Source organism: Artemia franciscana, chromosome 13 (assembly GCF_032884065.1).
Source record: "Artemia franciscana chromosome 13, ASM3288406v1, whole genome shotgun sequence".
In the NCBI taxonomy this organism is placed as follows: domain Eukaryota; kingdom Metazoa; phylum Arthropoda; class Branchiopoda; order Anostraca; family Artemiidae; genus Artemia; species Artemia franciscana.
The window spans coordinates 36706070-36732840 of record NC_088875.1 but is presented as its reverse complement, the minus strand read 5'-3'; the positions used below and the strand labels follow the sequence as shown (position 1 = coordinate 36732840).

The 26771-nt window shown below is 35.1% G+C and overlaps 1 protein-coding gene across 2 annotated transcripts in view; it reads left to right on the top strand.

Moving 5' to 3' along the window:
• Window positions 1-1490: 1490 nt before the first annotated feature.
• The window catches only part of LOC136034890 (isoleucine--tRNA ligase, mitochondrial-like), a 97920-nt gene continuing 72639 nt past the window's right edge, over window positions 1491-26771 (top strand). Inside the window, exons 1-6 of one of the 2 annotated variants that reach the window (XM_065716378.1) lie at window positions 1491-1732; window positions 9037-9313; window positions 14278-14482; window positions 16824-16935; window positions 22856-22971; window positions 25772-25866. In XM_065716378.1, the coding sequence (XP_065572450.1) occupies window positions 1706-1732; window positions 9037-9313; window positions 14278-14482; window positions 16824-16935; window positions 22856-22971; window positions 25772-25866 (832 nt within the window). In that variant the 5' untranslated portion in view covers window positions 1491-1705. The remainder of the gene's footprint in view (window positions 1733-9036; window positions 9314-14277; window positions 14483-16823; window positions 16936-22855; window positions 22972-25771; window positions 25867-26771) is intronic. The other variant, XM_065716377.1, reaches the window with a different exon arrangement.

Below are 26771 nucleotides of genomic sequence, written 5' to 3'. Positions count from 1 at the left end.
ACCTAGGAGGTATACGTACTAAATCTTGCATTATTCTAAATAAAATGGGCATCTCAAAAATTTTTATCCGATTTTGTGGAGGTAACGGATGGGTAGAAGAAAAGGGCATAGGAGGGAGGTTGGTTGCCCTCAAATCACTTTGGCTCTGAAAAAAGGCACTTTAACTTTCAATCGAATGAGTCCCTTATTAAGAGCGTATGGCCATCCCTTCTGTATGAAGTGGCTAGAAATTTTTTTCCGCATTTCATTGGCCGTTTGGGTCCTTTTTTTAGGGAGGGGGGGGCTTATATTTCTCTCTACTTTTTCTTCTGGATGAAGATTCTCTTAGCCAAACGGGTGAAAAAGTTTCGGCACTTCTTTTTTATGTATTAGATTCCTCTTGGCATTAGTATTCTCGCTGTAAGGTTCAAACCCATTAGAGACAACGGGTTTTTGTTCCGTTCTCTGGGTATGGATTCACTTAGCCCAAGCACTGAAGAAAATAATTTTTAGTCAAAGGGGGGGATTAATGTGGCCTCTTTTGTATCCTAATTTACTGCGGGGGGAGGGGGAACTTGCCCCAGTGCATTTTTTATGCATTAGGTTTCTCTTGGCTTGGCACAAGTATTTCCGGCTCTAAGTTTCAAACCCATTAGGGACAATAGGTTTTCTGTTCCGTTTTGACCCCCCTCCCAAACAAAATGTGTAATCCTCTTGACCCAGAAAACAATTCCTGAAAGCTTGGAGCCAATCGCATGCCAAGGATCAGGCAGGCTCTTATCGATTATAAACCCTACGTGTAAAAAAAAGGATATTTGTATAATTTACGGTCGTTGCCTCAGGAATTCTTGGTATCATATCAGCCTCGGAAGCATATTTATTGGATTTTGTGGTGGTCAGATAGGAAAAAAGGATTGAGACTGGTGTTGTTACTTTCCCAGCGACTGTCAAATTTTAAAAGAGCCAATAAAATTTCCATTTACGACCAACACTTCCATACGAAGAGGCCTGGTAAAAATAAATAATCTGTTGAAGCATATGACTACTTAGACAGCGTTGCTAGTGTTGGACCTCTCTCTTGGTCGAGAATCTTCCAATGATATAGAATTATTTTTTGGGTTTTAGACCTCCTGCAGACTGTGTCATCTGATTTGATAAAGTTTAATTGCCAACGACTTTACTTATCTTCTGATTGGTTGATCTTCAGTAATTTTTCTCCTTTTTAGTTTTAAGATTTGAACAATTGCTTGTTTTAGTGATTAAGAAATACACAAGAAACTGGTCTCCAGGTTCCACACTCTTGGAAAAAACTGAACCCTATCAATCTTCTAACTTGCATATTGAAAAGCTCTCAACTCCTTCTGTCCTTAAGTTTGTTTTCTTAAAAGTAAATTTTCATTACCTCTTTTGAGAGATCTATTTTCTTACTTGGTTGATCTCTAATATTGCAGGAGTGAATTGAAGAGCAAATTCGACAGAATTGCTAATTTCAGGGTAGTTATGAAAGGATTTGGCTATAAGAATCCTTTCTTTCCTAAGAAAAATATGTTATCAAGCTATTGTGGTTCTGTTTAAGTGAATCATAAAAATTCTTTTTCAGAGATCTTTTGCCACAAGTTCATGCTGCTGCAAAAAGAATAAAAACAAAAAAGAGGCTGGAGAGTACACTAATACTGTAATTCTACCAAAAACAACTTTTCCTCTTTATATCTCCCCTGAAGATCGAATGAAAAACGACCATATGATAGCTAAGGTGAGTATTGCATTATTTTTTCCTTGTTTTTATTATTTTAATATCTTATTATTTTACTTATTATTATTTTAATATTTAATTTTTTTTCTTTAAAGTCTTTTTTGCTAGTTAGGATTGATTAGTCTTGAAAAAATAAAACGCCCTTTGCTATTTCAAATACATCGACGCCATCTAATTAGTTTCTGAGAGTAAAGTGATCCTTTGGAAAACTCAACCGCTACAATTTGTAAATAAACTATTTTATCTTGTCTTTTATGTTGATTAATTTTACTTATGGTCATATAAATTTTATGTGATGGCTAGGGGGTGTGGGGAATACAATTGGAGGCCGTATTCAGGGGAGGGGTTAGGTTGTTTGACCCCCACCTCACGAAATGTTTGTCCAACTCATAAAAATGCATAAAAAAACTTTGATGTGTTTTTTAAGGTTTTTTTGCAACTTCTCCCTTCAGAAAAATACCCCCACCCCCTGAACCAAATCGTGGATTCGGCCCTGACTCGAAATAAGTAATAATAAGACTGTTCGCCATTTTTGGTAGATTATCTTTAGTCTTGAAAGTTCTTTAAAGTGTTTTTGATAAAATATACAGGATAAATGAGGAAATAATTCTGATTTTTGTGACCTTGACTCCCTAGGAAATATTTATCAAAGTCCTGTGGTGGCACTGAACTCTCCTGCTCTCGTGGCAAAATATTGACTAGTGTCTCCCCCCCCCCATCTCCCAAAAATTTTCCGGCCAAATTATAACAATACTTTCGTTTATTAGTGGAATTTTCCATTGATTTAAGTATGATCTTTCTTACTTTCCCTTCTGCAAAATTATTAACTATTTCTGGAATGATGAATCTGGAATTTAGTTATCTGGGAAAAAAAAATTGGATTCAATTTGCTTATATTTACTGCCAACTGTTCCTTCTACTTTTCAGAAGTTACAAAAGGATTATTGCCGTTATATTATTTATTTGAAATTTTGCGGCCCTAAAATTTGCGCCCTCAATAATCCCTGTTTCTTACAGATTAAATTTGTCAAATCTATCAATAGTGTTATTGATGCCGTTAAAACGGTAAAACCGTTGTATTCAACGAATACAACGTGGACAATTACATAAATCGAACGAAAAACTTATGTATTCAGTGAGTATATAGAAATGAGGTATTAAACCAAGATTTTAAAGATAATTTTTCACAAACGAAAGAAATTAAAATCTATTGCTCTATATAAAACAGAATATCTTCTATCCAGTCTAGAATGCAACTTAAATAAAACAGTAGTGAAATAATAGTTGAGATGAAGAGCGCATCCCGGATTCTTGTTCGGGAAGGGGGTGGGGCTCACAAAAAAACCTACAAATTGTTTAAGTGCATTTTTTTTACTTTTTTACGAGTCAGAGAGTTGGCAGCGAGTATAAGCAAATTGAATCCAAAATTTTAATTTTTCCCAGATAACTGAATTCCAGATTCATCATTCCATAGATAGTTAATTACTTTTCAGAGGATAAAGTAAGACAAGTCAGATTTTAATAAATTGGAAATTCTGCTAATAAAAGAAAATATTGTTAAAATTTGGCATGAAAAAAAAACGAAGTTCGCCAAACCAGTCCACTGTTTTCACCAGCTCTAATAAGCAGCTTGAATCTGAATTTTCAATGGCGCCAAACAAACCCATTCAGAAGACCTCCATGTTACGTTCCAGCTCCCTCCCATTTCAATTGCTGAATCAGTCCATCTTCTCAATCTCGTTATTTGCACCAAATGAACACAAGAATCTACAACATGTATCCAATAGCAAATCAATAAACCCTGGTATGGTATATCACTCCCACTCCTACTCATTTCTTAGAATCCTTCTTGCAAATGTAAGGTCACTGGTAAATAAAATGGGTGAAGTACAAATTATTCTTGACATAAACCAGATTGATATTGCTTGCCTTACCGAAAAATGGTCAGCCACTGAAGATTTTTGCTCGATTCCCAATTATGACTCCTATTTTAAGCCCAGATTAGACACAGATGGTATCCCTCTATCTCATGGTGGAGGAGTGGCTTTGTTTTGTCTGTCTACCCACCCAAATCAGATTCTTTCATTTGAATTTTCATCTGAAATAGAAAACAACTCCAAACCCGAAGTTCTATGGCTCTGGAACAGACCCTAAAACCTCCCAAAAAAGTATCTTGCATGATTTTTTGTATTATTTATTACCCTCCTCGTTGTGGATTTAAGAAGGAGCTGACGGCATTTCTGCAACTTTAAACTGACAGAATTCGCTGAAAATACCCTTGTGCTGCAATTACATTATTTGATGATATTAATGAGCTAGACCAAAAGTGGTTTAGCTCTGCTCTTAGCCTTGATCAGGTAGTCAAGTCACCTACACGCAGTGATAAAACCATAGACTTGATTTTTACCAACATTGAAGATTACTTCTGTGCCCCAAAAATAGCCCCTTCCTTAGGGGCAAGTGACCATCTATGCATCTTTTGGACCCTTTTATCATCCTTTCCCCCAAAACCATTGATCAGTTATTCATATAGACCCGTTACTGACGAGAAGATCGCCCATTTCAAAGTAAAACTTAGCTCCAGATCTTGGGCCAATATCCTATGTCTTGCCAATGGTGATGAAATGGCTTCTAAGTTTTCAGCAGAACTTTTCCAGTTATACTGTGATACCTTTCCAGTGAAAAAAGTTAATCGCAAATCCAATTGTAAACCCTGGTTAAATAAAAAAAAATTGTGCCTAATGAATGAACGTAATAAATTTTTTAAGGAAGGATTTTTCCAAGAATCTCGGAAACTTCGAAACATTTTTGCTAGTGAAATCCGTAAAGTAAGAAGGAGCATGGTGCTCACGTTCTCAATAATTTACTTTATTGTAACCCTAAGAAATTCCACAAAAGTATCCAAGATCCCATGGGAAAGGTCTCTTCAAAGTTTTTCTTGCTGGATAGTAGTGGTGACCCAGTGAGTATGGATATCATAAATGATTATTTTGCTTCAATTTGTTAAATTTACCCGCCACTCCAAAATATGCCGGCCAACAGTGCAGTTAGTCACATTCCTTTGGTTGAAATACGTCAGACCCAGCTTAAACTCGAAAATCATGACACAAATAAGTCAGTATACCCAGGGGGTATTCCTACCAAAAAGATTGTGAAATGTGCCCAGTATTTAAGTTTACCTCTAACTGCAATTTTTAATCAATGTTTTGTAGACGGTATTTTTCCAGTGTGTTTTAAACGTGCTATTATATCACCTATACCGAAAAATAAGACCCCAAAAGTTCTTTCTGAATTAAGACCAATGTCGAAAACCTCTATTTTCTCTAAAATTTTTGAAAGTTTTATTTACTTTTTCATCTTTGACGATATTCAAGATAAAATCAACCCAAATCAGTTTGGCTTAAGGCCGAATCATAGTACCACGCATTGCTTAATTTATATGCTTGACTCTGTTTTCAAACATCTTGAGTTAAATAGTTCCTGGAGGATGTTTTTGCTGATATTAGCAAAGCCTTTTACAACTTGGATCATCAGACAGTCACTGATAATGCAAGGGCTTTAGGTGCCAGAGATTTTGTTTTATGTATGGTAGCTAGTTTTTTTTTCTGGTTGCGAGCAATTTGTTGTCCTTCCTAACGGAGATTCATCTGGGTTTACTTCAATTTCCTTTGGAGCACCTCAAGGGACTAAATTAGGACCTTTAGCATTTTTAATTGTTTTAAATAATGTTTTACCAAGTTTTGAAAATGCTTTTAAATTTGTGGACGATTTGACATTGCTTAAACTTTTTCGAACCTATAATACTTCGGACGTTAAACTTGATTCACTCAGTAACAACTCAAAGAATGATATTGAAAATATTAAACCTAACCTAAGCATACCCAAAAGCAGTTTAATGCTATTCTCCTTTTAAGAAATTTACCCCCCTATCGATAATTACCTTTGCATACCAAATTTAAATACGGTTAATCTACTCGGTGTGAAGTTGGACAATGACCTTAAATGGAAGTCCCACACTTCTCCCTTATTTAAATCTTGTTGTTTTCTCCTTAAATCTTTCTCCCTTCTCAAACGGTTCTCCATATCAATCCAAAACCTTGAAATAATTTATTGTTCTTATATAAGAACCTATCTTGAATATGTTTGCCCTTTCTGGCACCCTGGGTTGACCAAAGACCAATGTTCTAAAGTTGAAAGCATTAAAAAACAATCAATAAAAACTATACTGGAGACGTCCCATAGCACATACGATGAAGGTTTGGCTAGACTTGAACTTACTACATTGGAATCACAACGTCACATCCTTACTATGAAATTTGGTCACAAGTGCCTTAGTTCTGACTATCATGAACGTCCCCCCCCTTCAAAGAAAATCTCCCAATCCTTCCTAATACAAGGCTTAATGTTCGTAGAGCTCCAAATACCCAACTTGACTTGTGTCCCCAAATGTTGACCATGAGGTACAAAAACTCATTTGTTCCCTATTTTGTTTTGCATTCGAATAATTGTTTTATGTTTATCCCCAACATCTGTTTCATCATTGTAGCTGTTCTGACGTGCTTATGCTAGCTTTTGTGCTATTTTAGCCAATAAATCATTTTCTATTCTACTCTGTTAAAATTAGAACGCATCTGACAACCAAACAAAAAAAAAGATTATGTATTAGTCTTAGCCTTGAGCATTGACACCTTCGTTTGCCCAAAGACCTATTTATTCACAAAATATTTACTAATTTTGTCGGGAAATAGCCCGCTTATTGACATTTGTAGCAGCCAACCGTTTGCTTGTTATTTTTAGTTAACTCTAACGGGGGGGGGGGGTTTATGTGACTATATTACTTGTTTTGATGAAACGTTTATTACTAAAATAAACCATCATAAACAGAATCAATAAAAATGGTTCCGTTATGTCTATTTTTTTTTTTATCAAGCCTTATCTGTGACCTCCGAACTCCGCTAGCCTTAGACTGGCTTTTTTGATTTTTTTTTATTATTGTCCTTGGAAATTTCGTCATGGCTGTAGATTTTATGCTTCAGGTTCTTCATGTGTGACATTGGTAGGATATTATGATAGCGGTGTAATAATCATGAAATCTGTGAGACAAGTAGGCATGAGCCTTACCCCCCTCCCCCTTCTCCTGTTTGTATGATTCTTCCTATGGTAACTGTCATAGTTTCTTCATTTTGCTATGATTTTCAGGGAAATAAGTTTTAGAGAACACAAATCTTTAACCTTCTGCCAAGGCCGTATCCAGGGGGATTACCGGGTATGAGCCCCCCCCCCCCAAAAAAAAAGATCTTTATTGTATGACTCATAAAAAAGTAACACAAATGCATATAAACACATTTTTGATACGTTCTCTAAAGTTTTTTTTTGTAAAACCCCTCTGAACTAAAAGCCCCTCCCCCGCCGAACAAAATTCTGGGTACGGTCTTGCATTCTGCAAATAAACTTAAATGAGAGTATTACCTAAGCTTTGTAATAAATTGATCGAATAACGGCCATAAGTACTATGCCATAGCAAGCTTATAGGAAAATCACTTATGACACAGATTAGATTAGCCCCTCCCTTATTCCAAATGTAATCAATAAATTAACCAGTCTACATATAACAATGTTCACGAAGCTATTGTTCCTAAAAAAAAAACTTAAAGAAAAAAAAATGATTCTTCCTAAGATTCTGGTCACATTCAAATATTCTAGAAGACATATCCCCATTATCTGCATTTTGGTTTTGGGATCTACTGTCAAATGCGGGAAAAAAAATCTAAATCAAGGGAATATTCAGGATTTTTGTTTGGGAAGGGGCATTTTCGGAGGGAGGGATAGGGGGTACGAAAAATCTTCTAAAAATGTGTTGAAAATTCGTTTATATATATTTTTGTTATTTTTTCTTGAGTCGTACAATTTTTTTTTGGAAGGGGAGGGGGTTGGTTCAAACGCTGTAATCCCCCTGGATACGTCCTTGGTTCAAATTCTTTCCAGTTTTATAAATGTAAAGATGTATTTTTTTTTACTCGTACCACCGTCTAGTAATTGCTCTTTGATTTTAAGATATAGAAAAGATGTCACTTTTGGTTGTATTCAAGATGTCAATGCTTAATATAGCAAGATCTTAATAATTAGAAAACTTTTTTTTAAACCCTCATTTATGTGCTAGATGTTGTTCATTTGTTTAAACACTCTCGTTTTTGTTTTCTTTGGCTTCTCTTATTTGTTCCCTGTCAGCGCTAGTTGCAGGTACTGTTGTCTTTGTTTTTGACATGTTAGTTTTATTAATAATTATTTTCCTCAAGAACTTCGCTTGTGATGTTCGTTGCTCAAAACTAAAAAAAAAAAAAAAAAAAAAAAAAAAAATGCCACTACTACGTTTTTTTTTAGTGATGACGTTGAGCTTCGATGCGTTTGAATTATATAGGAGGACGCAGGTGGATGCGGACTGAGCTGTTCGCAATTAAAAGAAATTCGATTAGTGGTTTTAGATAAAATGTGATGCGTAATGAGCAAAGCAGTTTGTGGAGTTTCTACGATATAAACATTGACAGAGCATTGATGGCTGCTAATATATATTACAGTTAGCATTTTAATTTTTTGATCTTCTAAGATAGGGTATCCTAGTACGCTATGCTGAATTTTAATTTGTTTGATTAATTGATAATTTTATTTTTGAAAATCCATAAAAATAATAAAACAATGAAATAAACATAGCCACTATTAGAAGGCCAAGTTACGTACACACAGTAGCCCAGTTAAGTAATTAAATCACTTAATCAAAAGACAAAAAAAAACAGCAAAAAAACAGAGACATACATAATACCCACAAGGAAAATGCTCTCATCCTTCATCTCTGCTGAGGAGAAACTCTTAACTCTTTGCTCCGGGATTTAAATGATGAAACCGATTCAGAGCACTTAATCTTGTCCGGGAGGTTGCCTCAGAGAGGTACACCTATGTTCATCCTAAGGGCAATCCAATGATGAACCAACTAAAATTATACTCAAAATATATTTTAACCAGAAAACCGGTCGGAAAAGTTGGTATAGAGATTTTGCAACTATTTGGATAAAACCAGAAAATTTTCAGTCGCTACAATTCTGGATTTTCTTTTCAAGCCTGTATTTTTTTTAATTCTTCAGTTAATATGTTTCTGATAATTGTTAGCTAACATTTATTATTAGCTATAACTTCTGTTAGGCCTACCACGAGCTAATGGAATATTGCTAACCAACGTTGTTAGTTAATTCTCTTGCCTTAGGGCTATGGAATTAAATTTAGTTGACTCCATATAGCGTTCTCTTTCTTAGGAGGCGGATTTCGAAGGCATCTACAAATGGCAGCTAGCTGAAAGGTCTATTGACAAAGTATTTATTCTTCATGATGGACCGCCTTATGCTAATGGCCGATTGCACTTGGGACATGCCGTTAATAAGATCACAAAAGACTGCATAGTAAGGTACAAATGCATGAGAGGTCATCGGGTTGAATATCGACCTGGCTGGGACTGCCACGGTTTGCCTATTGAGCTGAAAGCCATCACTTCAAAATTATCAGGTTTAGAACCTGTGGAAATTCGTGAAAAATGTAAGTTAGATATAAGCATATTTTCATGTCTGTCGTCGTGTTTCGTTTTTATTTAGACTTTCTTGAAGCCATTTTTTCTTAATGATGTGCAATTAGTCTCAGCGGTTAGAAAATTACCAGTGTTAAAGGCTTAGTGGCCCATTTAACAGAATTACGCTTCATAATATCGAAAAAATCAACCATCTTGTATTCACCGTCGGTCAAAGTAATGATAACCCCTAAAAGGGTTTTGAGACAGTAAAATTTCCAATATTCCACAGTCAAGCTGTGCTGGCGAGGTAACTACTCGCACCCCTTTAGCTAACTGGAACCAAACATAGAACTGAAAACTATTTTTTGTTTACTTTAAGCAGTTAATGTAAGAAGGAATGGAGGAGCCCAATTTTGAATTGAACTTTCCTCTTGTGGAAACATTTTGAATCTAGTGAAACTTGAGTTTGAACCTCTGCCTCAGCTAGTCTTTTACTTAAAATAAAAGCAGATTTGTTGTTAAGCGTCGATTTCTATTTTGTTCAAGCTTTTGAGCGTCAAAAAGCTGTATTACCCTGCAACCGTCCTCAGTCGTTTTTTTTTGTTGAGCAACGATAAAAAATATGATAAGCTCAGTGATTTAATGCTCGAAGACAAGATGAAACCTTTTCTATGAATGTATGGTTAATAATCTTTTAGGAGTGTAAAAAATGAAAATAATTGTGTGGTGAAGTAAACAGGTTATGGCTACTAGATGTAGTGAAGTAGGGGAGTGTTGTTGCCCTGGTTAGGGTAACTAAATAACTATTGGTAGCATCTTAATCATAGGGTAGCCTAATCTAAATGTAAGGAGACGTTTGCCTACTGAGCTGTGCGTGAAGACAGATATGAATTATTGATCAACTTTAATTGACTCTAAACAACAACGATAAAGAGTATACGTGTCCCAACAGATCATATTTCAAACAGTAGGTTGTACAAGAAATGTGGTTCAATCCCGCTCTCTAGTACTATGATGAAAGAAAGGTTGACATGGCTAGGCCACGTTACTCGGATGAAGGATGACAGATTGCCGAAGATTGTCCTTTTTGGCCATCCGTCTGGTGATAAACGGAAAGCAGGTCGTCCTCGTCTTGAGTGGGAGGATATCATAAATAAAGATTTAAAGGAAATGGGAACTGCCTGGGAGGGTGCAAAGAGGGAAGCCTTGAATAGAATGGGTTGGAGGAGGAGCGTGCTTGGCTGTGTTGGACTAAGGTGGCTTGGTGCTGCGGTGAATTATTAGTAGTAGTAGCAGTACTCAACTTACAAAAATAATAAATACATACCCTTGTATCAGCTCAAAATAACCCAAATTCAAGCAATGATCCGATGTCAAAGATATCTCATAGCAAAAAGGCAAAGGTAAAAAGCCTAGGCGCTCACTTGTCAGCAGCTTATATTCTATATCCCTAACCCGCATCCTGTTTCCAAGCAAGGATGTGGGCATTTTTCAGTTTCCTGTTTTAGCCTATACATCCTATAGCTTTGGTTACTGTTGTTATTTCGAAAACTTCTTATATTATTCAAATTGTGTCTATTTATTTGATTTAATAAAACCAAATTCTGGCTAGAATCATCAGCTTACCACAGTTGTTTGGTTGTTTACTTTTTCGGATGACAATTTATTGAAAATTCATTTCAAGAGATATCTGCCGTTCACTGTTGTGTGCCAAGCTTCAGAATTAATGGGTAGATAAGACCCATTTATGCTCTCTGTCCTACAGAAACTTCATTTTTAGCTCAATATCCCTTTTTTGGATTTTGGAGCTTTATATCTTGAACCTACCGCGGCTCAACTTTATTTATGGATCCTAATTTGGGCTCTCTACAAATGCCCTCTCTACTTACTCTTACACTGGGTAGTTTCTTGCAAATAAGACGAGGTTTAGCTATGAGAACGACACTTCGGCCTTTTCTGATTTTCAAACAAACATTTTTGATTTTTATATTCCCAAAGCTCTAATTTATAATTAGCTAAGAAAAGTATTTTTGACGAAAAATATACGCTTCTGAAGTCACTGTTTAGTATCTTTTGAGCTCATTTATGCAGACAGCAATTGTGATTTATTTGCACGGTACAGTAGCACTATTACGTCTTACCACAATTTCAGGCCGATTTGTTTTATTATCTATCATTTCTTGAGCAATTTGTAAATCACCAACTAACTTTACCGATTGGCTTCAGGCCATAGTCCTTTGTATCAGAACAACTTCATGTTGATTCTTTGTTCGAGGAAAGTGTAAAGTAACAAATAGTTTTGCTGTGTCCTTTTTATGCTTAGTCCTTAGTATTAGAACAACTTCATCCTTATTATTCTGTTTTCTTTATAAATTCTTCGAGTTAACTGTACAGTATCATAATTTCACTTAGTCCATTGAATCACTAGTCCGCAACCCCTTGTATCAGAACAATTTCATGCTAGTTCCTTATTTAAATTAAATAAAAAAACAAGTTTTTTTTAACTGCAAGTAAGGAGCAACATTAAACTTAAAACGAACAGAAATTAGTTCGTATATGAAAGGGGTTGTCCTCAATGCCTCGCTCTTTACGCTAAAGTTTGACTCTTTCTCACAACTCTACATTTTAAAACAATAAAAAAAACTTTTTTTCCTTACTTGCTAATAAAAAACTTGTTTTTTATTTAATTTCTGAACGTTTTTGAATTAATACATGTTTTGATTTTGGCCCACCGCCCATGAATATTTAAAACGAAATTTGCATATTAATATTTTTTTTGGCTAAATGGCTCTTATTCGTAATAAACATATGTAACTTAAGAATTAAATAAAGTAACGAACTTCTATAATTGTATATTTTCATTACTTTTATGAGAGGGTTTTCCCCCTCGTCAATACCTCGCTCTTTACACTAAAGCTTGAATTTCATCCCAATTCTTTAAGAATGACCCCTGAATCACAAAGGCCGTAGAAGAAATAGTTGAAATTACTAAAAATACTTTAGCGTAAAGGCGTAAAGAGCAAGGTACTGTGGAGGAGAAGAACCTCCTTATATGCATCATATTTTCTGTTCGTTTAAGTTTTAATGCAACTCCTTACTTCCTGTTGAAAAAAAAATGTTTTTTTCTCATTGTTTTTTTTTTAATAATGCTAGAAAATCCTGCGCTCCTTTCATGGAAATTTTCTTCCTTCATGATAAATTCCTCCATGGAAAGATGCCTCCCAGGTAAACCCTTCCTCCGACCCACCCCCACCCCAATGCGAAAAGTCCCTGTGAAAACGGCTGTACACTTCGCAATAACTATTACTACATATAAACAGTGGTCAAAATTTGCAACTTCCAGTCCCTCCCCCGGGGACTGTGGGGGATTAAGTCGTCCCCAAAGATATAGTTATTAGGTTTTTCGACTATGCAGAACAGAATTGCTATCTCAAAAATTTGATCCGGCAACTTTGGGAAGAAAATGATCGTGGGTGGGGGCCTAGGTGCCCTTCGATTTTTTCGGTCACTTAAAAAGGACACTAGAACTTTTAATATCCGTTAGAATGTGCTTTCTCGCGACATTCTAGGACCACTGGGTTGATATGATAACCCCTGGAAAAAAAAAAAAATAAAAAATAAACACAGATCCGTGATGTGTCTTCTGGCAAAAAATACGAAATTCAACATTTTTGTAAATAGGAGCTTGAAACTTCTACAGTAGGGTTATCTGATACACTGAATCTGATTATGTGATTTTTGTTAAGATTCTATGACTTTTAGGGTGTGTTTCCCCCTATTTTCTAAGATAAGGCAAATTTTCTCAGGCTCGTAACTTTTGACAGGTAAGACTAAACTTGATGAAACTTATATACATAAAATCAGTATTAAAATTTGATTCTTTTGATGTAACTATTGGTATCAAAATTCCGTTTTTAGAGTTTCGGTTACTATTGAGCCGGGTCACTCCTTGCTACAGTTCGTTACCACGAACTGTTTGATTCAAAGCTAAGTGCGCAGTATCAACAATTTTTACGGAGTGCTTGGTATTTGTAGTCTGTAATCCTTAGTCCTTGATATCTCAATCTATACTTTTCAGCATCATTGCTTTTGAATAATGGAATGTCATTAAATCAAAATAGATTATGAAACCGTCCATGGTAATAAATGCTTACTAAAGAATAACTTTTGTCAGTAGCAATTGGAACTCTAGGGGAAGGATTTTTAGGAATAATACAAATGCCTATATTTTAAACTGGCTTCAAATATATAAAACGATTGAATATGGAGTTATCTATCATACGTTGTTAGGGCTATCCATCTCTTCATTAACTAGTTACCCATCGTAAGCTATCATAAGCCATCATAAGCTAACTGTTTTCTAAATTAAAAAAATAAGAGAATAAATGTCAAGCCACTTAATGTAAGTAAAAATTACTCCATTATATTCGGTAATCTGAGAAGCCTTTAGATCAGTATAAAATAATTACGAATCTCTGTATTTTTTATCTTTCTTTGTTATCGTTGCCTGTTTATTTGCTATTGTTATTACTTTTTCCGGCGAGTATCGTATCGAAGTAATGATTATAGGTTATTTGGAAAGGGAAATTCAAATGGAAAAGCTTGTTCCATTTGGACACGATTTACGAACACGTGTACCTAAAGGACACCTAAATACGTTCTTCAGGTAATACAAGAGACCATGCCGTAACAAAGTGTCGTTCTCTTGCCATTTTTATGTCACAAAACGTCAATACTGGCCTGAATCAAAAATGCTGTTTGGCGAAAATTTTGAGATAGTTTTGATTATTGGAGCTGGCGGTAAGTTCTTATAAAGACCTTACTTTGGCGGTAAGTTCTTATAAAGACCTTACTTTAAAAGTAGTTTAGAGACATGATAAGTGTTTCAAAAACTTGGTCACTATGTCGAAAAATAGAGTTAAGTATGTACTTTCTGAAAATGATTTTTCGTAAAAGTGTTAAGAAATTTTATCATTCAGTTTTTCTTTGATAGCACGAAAATTTGCCAAAGAGGCCGTGGGTGAACAAATGAAGGGTTTCAAAAGTTGGGGTCTGCTCGCTGACTGGAGTACCAATGGCACCTACCGAACATTTGATCCAGAATATATGAAGTTGGAAATGAGGACTTTCTATGAATTATTTGAAAAGGGGCTTATTTATCAAGATTATAAGCCAGTATATTGGTCTCCTTCTTCTAGGTAATCTTGTCTAATTTTTTCCTGCAACTAATATGCGAAAGACAAAACATGCAATCGCGTGCCTGTGAGATACAGGACTATGATAACAATTTGTTAATTTACTTAATTGATTAGCTAATTTAGTAAGCTACAATAGCCTGCCATCACAAAGAGTAAAAAACAAAAGAGAAGAATAGGGAGGATGGATTTTTATAAGCCCAAGGAAAAATACTGGATGAAATAAAACGGACATTTCAGAAGGCAACTGCATCCCTTCTTTGGGAATATTATAAAAGACCTCAAGAAATCAAGTTCACTTTTTTGGGTGAAATTGTGAATGATATAGACCAGATAAAAATAAAAAAACAAAAATAAATGACGTACAGATCAAAATGGAACAAAAACCTAAATTGGAAGAATAAAAAAGTCCAACAACGCAGAAAAAAACAATAATAGACAAAATCCAAATAAACGAATTAAAAACAATAAAACCAAAAAAGCTAAAAAAATCAATCTACACTGAACGCAACGACTAACAATAAATAATGCTCCCATTAAGAAGCTAGGCAAGCGACTAAGATTCTTTCAAATGAAACAAAATAAATAAACAGAGAACTACGTCACATTTGTCTAATTCTGAGTAAAGATTTTTTTTAGCAAAGGGTCTTTTAGATCTGCGAATCTGAGGGGTCGTATTCCCGTCGGGAATCATTCGGATTTTTGCTCGGAAAATGTGAAATTAATTCTTCGAGACTTTCTCTAATATTGCCGAAAAAGGGAAGCAATTGTCCTCTCGAAATATCCTTTTTGTTTCATCCAGTATTTTCGTTGGCCTTATAAACCCATTTCTCGTTTTTCTTCTCTTTCCTTTTTTATTCTTTGTAATAATTAGCATTAATTAATCTATCAAATAATTCATTAGTTAGTTAATGCGTGAAAAACAAAACATCCAATTGAGTGCCTTTGAGATGAGGGCCTATGATGATAATCCGTGAATTAATTTATTTACTTTAACCCACTTTTACACCAATGTAAGCAGAGTATTTTACACAAAGTACGATATATAATAATATACAGCAGTAAAGGAAAAAAAATTACACCAAAGGATGTGAATATGAAAAAAATGTAATCGTAAAGGGATAAATGATAATTATGACCCGATAAATAATAAATAACAGTATGCACACTGTTGTACTAAAGCAGTATAGAATGCTCTAGGATCTCCCCATCCACCTCTCTCACCCCCGCAAATTTTCCTTGAAAGATTTAATTTGCGTAAATTATCGTAACCGTACTCCCGAGATTTCATTTTTTCTGCTGGTTTAATTTTTTTTCTGAAATTGTTTTTTCAGACTAAGAGCTTTAAGCTTTAATTACGATATCTGTAAAATGAAGATTTGGGAGCTAGTGTCTTTTGATTTTCAACAGCCAAATGAGCAGCTTCTAGTATTCTTCTAGTATTTAAAATTTTAAACAAACACATTTTAAAATTTTAAATACGATTTATTAAATTTTATAATTTTGCAATAAAATTTATAGTTTTATTAATCTTATATATTTTTATTAATTTATAATTGTATTAATTAATTCTGTAATTTCAGTAATCTAAAAAAAAAAATAAATAAAAATACACTTTTTGCAACATCTGGCCCCTATTCAGGTAAAGATATTTCATTATCTCCTTATATCCTTGGCATTGTGAAAACAAGTGAAGAATATAACTCACAACTGTTAAAAAATTCATCTAATGTAATGGTTCATCGGATATAATGGTGACAACAGGTTCGGGGGTGGGGACGCCTTGCTATAAAAACTTTTAGACTATGTCCTAAATGTAGTAAATTACAATAAAATCACTAATTTTTTTTTTTATTTGGAGCATGGCTAGGACCTAAAGCCGATGAACCCTGCGTGCATCCTTATCTCTAAGGGGTTCATAGGGATTCAAGGCCTTTCAATATTTCTTACGTGTGTCAATAATGTCTTATACCATATAAAATGGAATAAATTAATACAGTTCTAGATAGTGCTAATATCAATTTCTAATTATAAGCGTATGCTATATTAGAAAGTAGGTTTTGTAGTCTGACAAATATATATGCAAAAACTATAACGGAAATGGTCAAACAGAGTCGCTAAAAATTTCAGTTGACTCGGAGAAGAAGTTTTGTGACAAAATTATAAGCCCAAATTTATTTTGTTTGATCTTCGACGTATGGTTTTTTTGTTTTTTTTTAGACTTGGCTAACACTTCTATTCTTTTAATTTATCGGAGATGTATGACTATATTGTATACTTACATCATTAGATGGGAAATAAGCGGCCATATTTTTTATTTATGTATTTTATATGTATTTTTCAGAACAAGCCTTGCGGAAGCAGAACTGGAGTACAATTCGAATCATTCAAGCACGTCTGTATATGTTCGATTTCTAGCTTCAGACTTGCCCAATGATTTAGAGGCCTTGGTTCAAGTTAGTTCATTTCTATTTGAACAATTAGCGTTATGATTGAAGTTCACATCTATTATGCTTTATTTTAAAGGTGTATTTTTTTACTAGAACAACGATTTCTTTGTGAATTGAAGGTTCAGAAAGTAAGAATGCACGATGCCAATTTTATTTCGCTCCTAAATTTTTCGTCAAAAACAGCATAGACACAGGACGCTAGACCCCCCTCTTCCCACGGTATTCCAACCTGGGAAATAATTTGACCCCCCTCTCCCCCGAAATTTTTCCTGACTTGTAAAAACATAATAAAAAAAGATTATAGACACATTTTTTATGCGTTTTTTTAGACTATTTTCTGTGTTACTTTGTAAAAATCAAGTAACTGTAATCCGAGAAAAAACGCCAATCAAGTTTGAAAAAGAATGGTCACTATTTTATTATAGAATATTCATAAACTGTTTTTTTTCTTTTCTTTTAATTATGGAAATAATTACCGCTCTTATTCGAGCGTGGTGGGATTAAAGTTGAGTCATGAATTGATGGGGTTTATAATAGCCATTATAATTGTCAATAATCTTTTTGGTATCGTCTTTTTTCGCAATCCAATTTCAATGTATAATCTAAGGTATATTCAAACATAGAATCTAATTTTTAGTGTCATTAGAGTCTTCTCCTAGCAGTCATATTTCTACTTAGTAGTAGCTTCTAATTTTGCGGGCTAAGATTAACCTCAGTCCCCTTACTAACATTGATAATATTTTAATGGTGCTGTTCGATGGTCTATATGGTACTGTTTGGAGAGTCCTATAGAGAGTGGCTGTTGATTTTAGTCTTAGACACAAAAAATAAAATGTTGTATTATTTGGGATCTCTTCCGACGTATAATAGTTCCTCTTGATCCAAGATCTTTGGAGTATTTTTAAGATTCGAGGTTGCAGCAGCATAGTAAAAGGGCGGTAGCTTAATCGGGCGTAAAAAAAAGTAAACCTGGGAATGGTCCAAAGGGGTTCCTAACATTGCCCAATAAGATGGGTGCAACGAGATCGCTCCACTAGAAAAAAGAGGAAAAATGTCTCTAATGAATTTTCTATTTTAGACTCTTCCCCTAAAGAAATCAACTTTTAATTGTCCTCCAAGAGGAGGGGGGCTAGGGATCGAAAAAAATGGAATGAGAATGGTCTAAGTTTAGGGGAGGGTTTTCCTATAAGATATATATAGCAGTATGCAATATAATATAATAAGGTATACAAAAATCGTTTGGGAGTTAAACTAAACTTTAACTGTAACTGTTAATTTTCTCTAATAGTTCCCTCTTTCTTCTTTCTTTCCCTCTTCTTTCTCCTCTTCTTTGTTCTCTTTCCTCTTTCTCTAGTTCTTCTTTATACCAAGTCGCCTTGGGGATATCGGCCTGTCTTTTGAGCTCCGACTCAGACTGGAATAAAAGAAAGTAAGCAAGGGTTTGGTTCATGGGGTTTCCTGAGATATCCCGACAATTTGTCCCAGATCTACTCCCCTCCCCCCAGAAAAAGGTATATTCACTAAAAGATGAAGTTATTCGTGCTAAAGCCGTACCCCAGGTAAATCCTGTGATGCCTTCTCCCTCGAAGAGTTGAACTTGTGTGAACCTATGTAGAGAAGGGCGTCTACGATAAATATGCTCACCGATTATTTATTTATTGTTTTGGCTAAAAAAAAAGGTTGAAACATGAATATTCTAGGGTTAGGGGAGGGTTTGCCTGTACCAATTTAAGCAATTTCAAACTAAATATTTTGAAGGAAGAAAGCTAAGGGGTTTTATATATTTCTCCTTGAGAAATTTTTTGAATTTATAAAACTGCTTAGTGTTTAAGGGCTACTCAATTTGATGCAGAAAATAGCAACAATTTGAAACCGTTTAGTTCTTACAAAGCTCAGTTGGTACGTAGCTATAGTTTTTTTTTGTGTTTTTGTTTGGCTTTTGTTTTTAATTTTAGACCTTACCTGATCGTTAGGATCACTAGCTTACTCGTTGTGCGTCACCGCAATCTCCAAAGAAAGGAAATTCAAGGAAAATCCCCCGCCCAGGGAAATTTCCCGGCAGGAAATTTCCCCGTAGAAAAATTCCCCTTCGTGGAAGATCGCTTCCCTTCCTCGTGGACACATTTACATAAATCAACTAATTAATTTATTTTGATTATATATGCAAAGAGTCGAGAAAAGATAGAAAACCATATTCAAAAGTGTGGAAAATTATTCCCCCTCCGCCCACGGAGAGTTTTCCCCGCTTGTCAGATACCGATAATATTTTTCCGTTTGAAACCACAGATAGAGTCAACCCAGCTCTAAATGGGCACCTGGAGAAGCCCAGGGAAGGTAAAAAGAAAGGCTATGCCAAAGCACAAGGTGGCTGTTCCCCTCCCCCCTCCCTATTGAACTTCCTGGCTGAAGGGCCATTAAACTGAGATCAGCACAGTCGGTAAGGACTGTAAAGTCCTATCCTGTGCTTTCTTTTTTTTTTAAATTAAATATCCAAAACTGTGAATAATTTTACTGAAATAATCGTCAATTGTTGGAGGGTCTCCGATTTTGTCAGCCCTAAAAGCATTAAGAGGGCCTTGGGGGGGGGGAATTTATACCCAAAACCTTCTTTGCAAGAGTATATTCAACAACTTCTCGAAGTTTCTTGACGATTGGATCAGTGTAGCAATGCATAAAGAACAGAAACACACGCCTGCATTTGATTATATGCATATAGGCTAGACGAATATATGATATATCCAGTAGGACAATATCTCATTATATATCTAATTTTATATTAAATAAAAATACAAGTTTTTTCAACTGAAAGTAAGGAGTGACATCAAAACTTAAAACGCACAGAAATTACTTCGTATATGAAAGAGGCTGCTTCCTCATCAACGCCCCGCTCTTTACGCTAAAGTTTGACTCTTTCTCTCAATTCTTCTTTCTAAAACAGTAAAAAACTTTAGCGTAAAGAGCGGGGCGTTGATGAGGAAGCAGCCTCTTTCATATACGAAGTAATTTCTGTGCGTTTTAAGTTTTGATGTCACTCCTTACTTTCAGTTGAAAAAACTTGTTTTTTTTATTTAATTTCTGAACGTTTTTGAATCAATGCATGTTTTGATTTTGGCTCTCCGCAGAGTAATAATCAAAACGAAATTTGCATATTTTTTTTGGCTCAATGGCTTTCTCATAATTCTGATCGAATGATTTTGAGAAAAAAAGAGCGGGGGACGAAGCCTAGTTGCCCCGCGATTTTTTGGTTAATTAAAAAGGCAACTAGAACTTTTAATTTTTTACGAATCTTTTTATTGGTAAAAGATTTACGTAACTTATAAATTAGCTTACGTAAAGAACTTTTGTATTCTCATGTTTTTATTACATATATGAGGGGATTCGCCCCATCGTCAGTACCTCGCTCTTTACACTAAAGCTTAAATTTTATCCCAATTCATTAAGAATGACCCCCTGAATCACAAAAGCCGTAGAATAAGTAGTTGAAATTACCGAAAATACTTTAGCGTAAAGAGCGAGGTATTAGAAGGAGGTGAGCCCCTCATATGGGTAATAATTTCTGTTTGTTTTAAGTTTTATTGCTGTTCCTTACTTCCAGCTGAAAAAGCTTTTTCACTTTTATTTTTTAATTGTTTTTTTTTAAATAATGCTAGTAAATCCTGCTCTCCCTTCATGGAAATTTTCTTCTCCCATTACAAATTCTCGAAGGAAAGTTCCCCCAGCATATCCCCCTCTTCTCAACCCCTCCCCCAAACCCAAAAAATCCTCCAGAAAACGCCTGTATACTTCCCAATAACCATTACTATATGTAAGCACAGGTCAAAGTTTGTAACTTGTTGCCCCTCCCACGGGGACTGTGGGGGAGTAAGTCGTCCCCAAAGACATAGTTATAAGGTTTTTCGACTACGCTGAATAAAATGGCTATCTCAGAATTTTGATCCATTGACTTTGGGAAAATAATTAGCGTGGGAGGGGGCCTAGGTGCCCTCCAATTTTTTTGGTCGCTTAAAAAGGGCACTAGAACTTTTCATTTCCGTTAGAATGAGCCCTCTTGCAACATTCTAGGACAACTGGGTCGATACGATCACCCCTGGGAAAAAAAAACAAAAAAAAACAAATAAACACGCATCCGTGATCTGCCTTCTGGCAAAAAACGCAAAATTCCACATTTTTGTAGATAGGAGCTCGAAACTTCTACAGTAGGGTTCTCTGATACGCTGAATCTGATGGTGTGATTTTCGTTAAGATTCTATGACTTTTAGGGGGCGTTTCCCCCTATTTTCTAAAATAAGGCAAATTTTCTCAGGCTCTTAACTTTTGATGGGTAAGACTAAACTTGATGAAACTTATATATTTAAAACCAGCATTAAAATGCGATTCTTTTGATGTAGCTATTGGTATCAAAATTGCATTTTTTAGAGTTTTGGTTACTATTGAGCCGGGTCGCTCCTTACTACAGTTCGTTACCACGAACTGTTTGAAAAAGGAAAATCTAAGACAAGGATAGATATCATTAAAAAGCTCGTGTTAACGAACTGTAAGTAAGGAGCAACTCAGCCCAATAGTAAAGGAAACTCTAAAATACAAAGCTTTGCTAACAATCAATAGATTAAAAGAATGTGCTTTTTATAATAATTCAACCGATGAAAAATTCATTAAATTTAATGTTTTTAATCAAAAGCTACGAGCCTGAGAAATTTTTTGTGATTTTTGAAAAAGATAGAAAAGAACTCTAAAACTTACAGTGATTTTAATGAAAATTACAACATCACATTTAGCATATTAGGGAATCCTACTGTAAAGGTTTCAAGCCCCTATATACAAAAAAGTGTAATTTTGTTTTTCTTGCCAGAAGAAAGATCACGGATGCGTGTTTATTTATTGATTTTCCTTGTCGTTCTTTGTCTCTGAGGACTGGTCGTATCGAACTAATAGTCCTAGAAATTGGGAGAGGGGTCATATGAACGGAGATGAAAAGTTCTATTTCCCTTTTTAAGTGACCGAAAATATTGGAGGGGAACTAGGTTATAGGAACTAGGTTCTGTAGCTATGTCTTTGGGGTTGACATTATTCTCATAGTCCCCGAGGAAAGGGCCGTAAGTTACACAATTTATCCATTGTTCACCAATAGTATTTGTTATTTGGAAATATACAGAACATTTTAGGGGGAATTTGTTCGAGCGAGGGATCCCCAGGGAAAATTTACCATAAGGAGGGAACTTTCCTGGGAAAATTTTAGATGGGAATTGGAGAGAAGTTTATATCCTTAACTTTTTTTAAATATGTTCAGAAATTAAACACAAAAAACTAGTTTTTCAACTGAAAGTAAGGAGTAACTATCAAACTTAAAACGAATAAAAATTATTTCGCGAATGAGGGGTGCTGCTCCTTATGCCTTAGCTCTTTATGCTAAAATTTGATTTTTTGTCGCAATTCTTTAAGAAAGCCTGGTTAAACACAAGGATTATTTTATTTGAATGATAAGTATTTTTAAAGAACTTTAAGACTTTAATGTAAAGAGTAAGAGGTTGATGAAGGGGTATCTTGCCTCATATATTGGGTGATTTCTGTTAGTTTTAAGCTTTAATCTTGTTCCTTACTTTCGTTTGAAAAACTTGTTTCCTTTTTATTTCATTAGGAAATAGAAACACATTTTTTTAAACTTTAGGCTTCTGGAACCCATAGGCTTATGGAGCCTAGTTCGAGATTTGCTTGAGGAAAAGGGAACTTTTACTTACCTTCAAACGTTTACTCGTTTTCTCACCCATTTCCACTTGCTTTAGTTAATTTATCTTATCTTCTTTCAGATCATGGTTGATAAAATAAGCGCAAATGCAATTCTTTTAAATATGGACAAAAAGTATTTAGTATTTGTATTTAGTACTTGCTTTCAAATTTTGTTTTTGTTTTCACTCCGTTATTATTCCAGGAAGAGAGAGTGTATTTTCCAGTTTGGACAACAACACCTTGGACTTTGCCATCAAATGTAGGGATTGCGTTCAACCCAGCATTTGAATATGCTATTATAAAAGCTCAAACTGAAAGGTACAGTAATGGATGTTTAGTTTAGGTTCAATCATATGAAAAACTGAATAGCATTGACTTATAATTCGATATATTCTATCATATGGTAACAACTAGGAGATACATCCAGTCAAAACTAAAAGAAGCGGTAAAGTTTGTCTTTTGTTAGATGTTGACTTGCTCATACAAAATTTGCTTTCGCTCATAGGGTAGTTCTATTAAGCGCCATCTTAATTGATATAAAAAGGGTCAAAATGATTTCTACGGCTTGCAAAGCCTATGGACAGATGGAGAGAGTAGGTTCGCTTCGTCATTTTTAATGAATAAGACAATTGGGACAGACGATTCCCTCCTCTCCTTTTAATTTTTATTACCATAGCGGGAAACCTGTCCCCTGAAAACTTGTCCCTTAGGACAACAGTTTTCGTTGTGAATATGCATTTTTTACGGAAAACATCTTTATTTAAGATAATGAGGGCCTCTTCAGTTGGTTGATGTATCTGCATACTGGTGCTTTCATGCTATTTTTCCAGGATAAACCTTAACAAGGGAGAGTCTCTGGGGTGGAGGGGGAGGGGGGAGGTTTTAAAGAGGATCATCTTTCAGGACCAGTTTTCCAGGGTCGATTCTTCCTTGAGATAAGGTTTCTCGGATAGACCTTCTGGGTGAAAGTTTTCCGGGCCGACTTTTTTAAGTAACCAAGCACACCGGTCTTTATATTTTCAAATGATAGTATAGGAAATGCCGAAAGAAGATACTTTTGAAAGTATCTCAAAGCATCTTAAATTGTTTCGTGAGTGTTCCTTGGTTAACAATTGTTTCAGTTTTATATGTAGAAATGGGAAGATAGCCCTCCTGCTGTTGAAAAGAAGCTAGCGTAGAATATTTTTAGAAACTACTGTAGCTAGAAGCTAATGTAAAAGAGGCTAAGTTAAAATGTAGAAGCTAGTGTAGAATGATAATCTAAGTAACTTGCCGAGAGAGTATCGTCAAATAGCAGCAAAAATAAAATAAAATAAGTGTGAAAAAAAGCTTGTCATGATAACATAGAATTGTCTCTTAACTTTTGATAAAAATACGATAAGATACTGCTACTACTAACAACTCACAGCAGCACCAAGCCGCCTGAGGCCAAAACAGCTACGCATGCTCTTCCTCCATCCTAATCTATTCAAAGCTTCCCTTTTTACGATATCACCCCTCCAACCGCAGACAACCTGCTTTTTGTTTAGTCCTAGACAGTTGGCCGAAAAGGACAATCTTCGGAATTCTGTCATCCTTCATCTGTAAAACGTGCCCTAGCCATCTCACCTTTCTCCCATTAAAACTTTAGAAAAAGGGATTGAACCCCACTTTTCGCACAGTCTACTGTTCGAAATACGTTCAGTCGGTCCGGTTATCAAAACAATCCGTAGGCAATCTCTCTGGAAAATATCTAACAAATGCTCGTCCATTTCTGGAGTGTCCATGCTTTATAACCGTATTCGACTAGTCATCGCTGCAGCTTCCAATATTCTATTCTTGGTTCGCAGACTTATCTTTCTATTCTTTCAAACTTTTTTCAACTTTTAAAGAACACCCCGAGCCTTCGCCATTCTACTTTTAACATCTTCACTGCTCCCACAGTCTTTTTTAATAATGCTACTAAGGTAAGTGAAGATCACTTTATTAATCTTTTCGTTACCCAACGTCACCTTTTCATCTTCACTTATTCCTAGCTTTAGCGAATTTTTCTTCTTAACATTAATTTTCAAACCTATTCTAGCACCCTGAACTCGCAAAACCCCTATTGTTCATTCATTTTGCTAACACTTTTATCTAGAATGGTCAAAGTATCAGCATAGTCTCTCCCGGAAGATTTTCCTCCCCATTTGATTCCGTTGCTTTTCCCACTGCCTTTCCTGTGCTCTTTAAGACATGTCCTTCAAATTGATCCATATAAAGGGGAATAAAACACAACCGTGGCTTAATTCCTGCTTTAATACTAAACCAGCTGCTAACCCCATTTCCTACTTTAACCACAGCAGTATTATTCTCGTACATAGCAGTAATCACTCTAATTAATTTGTCTTGTATACCACACAAGGATGGGACCTGTGCTAAAGCTCTTCTGTCAACAGAATTGAACGCTTGCTCATAGTCTTTAAAGCAGAGGACCAAAGGTGTCTGATAACTCAAGTATTTCTCAATTATTAGCTCAAGAATGAAAATTTGGTTGACATATCCTCTTTTCGTCCTCAAACCGCACTGTTCTTCTCTTAAAACTTGGTCCACAGCATTTCTCAGTCTAAGAAGTATTACTAAATAAATTGCTACATACAGATAGCAGGCTAATTCCTCTAAATTCTATAACCAGAGAAAGCTCTTTGAATTGACTGGAGTACCCTGAGATATACATCACATTATTCACCATATCTTCTGTAAAAATGCTTGAGTCCCTTTTATCTATTCAATTTCTCGAGTGGAATTAAGAAGTGGGAGCTTAATATCCTGAATTGACCGTCTCATTAAAGCCATTATGTTTCTATTAGAAATTATAGAATAAGGTTGTGAATATACAAAATATACCAAACAGTAGTTGCAACCCGAATTGTAAATTAAGAATATTGGTTCGGTGTGATAAACGTTATTTTTTAGTGTGAATTAAAATAGACCTATCTTTTTTTTTCTCGTTCCTAATTTATTACTTTAAGAGTACTGAAACTGACTTATGCAGTAAGAAAAGCTTGTGTACTAAAATAATCCTTTCTGCTCTTGTTCTAGGAAATATGTCCAGACCAACACTGAATTTTTTTATGAATCAATTTATTTTTTGTTTTAGAGATACAGCCGTTTATATTGTGGCCAAAGAGCTGTTGAATCAATTCACTCAGTCTGTTGGATCAATCTCCACAAGTATTATTTTGACTATTCCAGGTATCTTCTTTTTTCTATGTTTCTCAGTAAAGTTACATTCTCAGAAATCTCGTTTGTTCTGGACGAGTCAGCAGCCAGAACCATTATTGGGTGTGGAATAGGAAGCAGTCCTTTGTGTGTTATTTTCTTAAACACGAAATGAGATATATGTCTCTGTGGTTTAAGTCGTGTCTCACTTCGTAATCCCATTTAAATAATTAACCTATCTTGTCCATTATAAACTTTTTCAGTTTGTGTGGTCAAATGGTTAAAATTGATCATGTGGTCTCGCTAGAACTTGCAGAGCTTAGTTAAGAGATTAGTGTTTGTATCAGGTATTTTATGAATTTTACTGTAATTTTACGGGCCCCTGTAAAATTGGTATTTTACCTATTTTAGCGGTATTTTACGTATTTTGCCAGTATTTTACATAATTTACTGTCATATTTTATGATTCTTTGCAATTTTCAGAGCACAAAAGCGCGAAGAGGCTGGTAGAAAAAGATTGCATACGATTTTCTGAGTATTGCTGAGTTCCCTAGTTTAAAAAACGGTTTGTCTGACTTATATGTCTTCTTATCAGAACGATAAAGCGCATTGTAGAACAGGTAATCACAATTTTTAAATGGTGGCTTATTAGCTGAAATAATATTACATTAGTTCTGTGATCTGCTAAAGACAGAAAGGGCTACAAGCAGGATTGGTATATGACAAAAAAAAATATAATTGTAATAGCCGAGAAAAATGTCAGCCAGCGAACAGAAACGAAGCGAAAATGATAGAGGCAGATATTTCGTCAGGGATATCCGCCCAATATTTAGGGATTCAGTGCTCAAAAAGAAGAAAGAAAACTAACCTTTTGAATTTGCTCTAACTGAGAAGATGAAAGACTGTATCAGACAAACCAAAAAACCAAGCCAGAATAA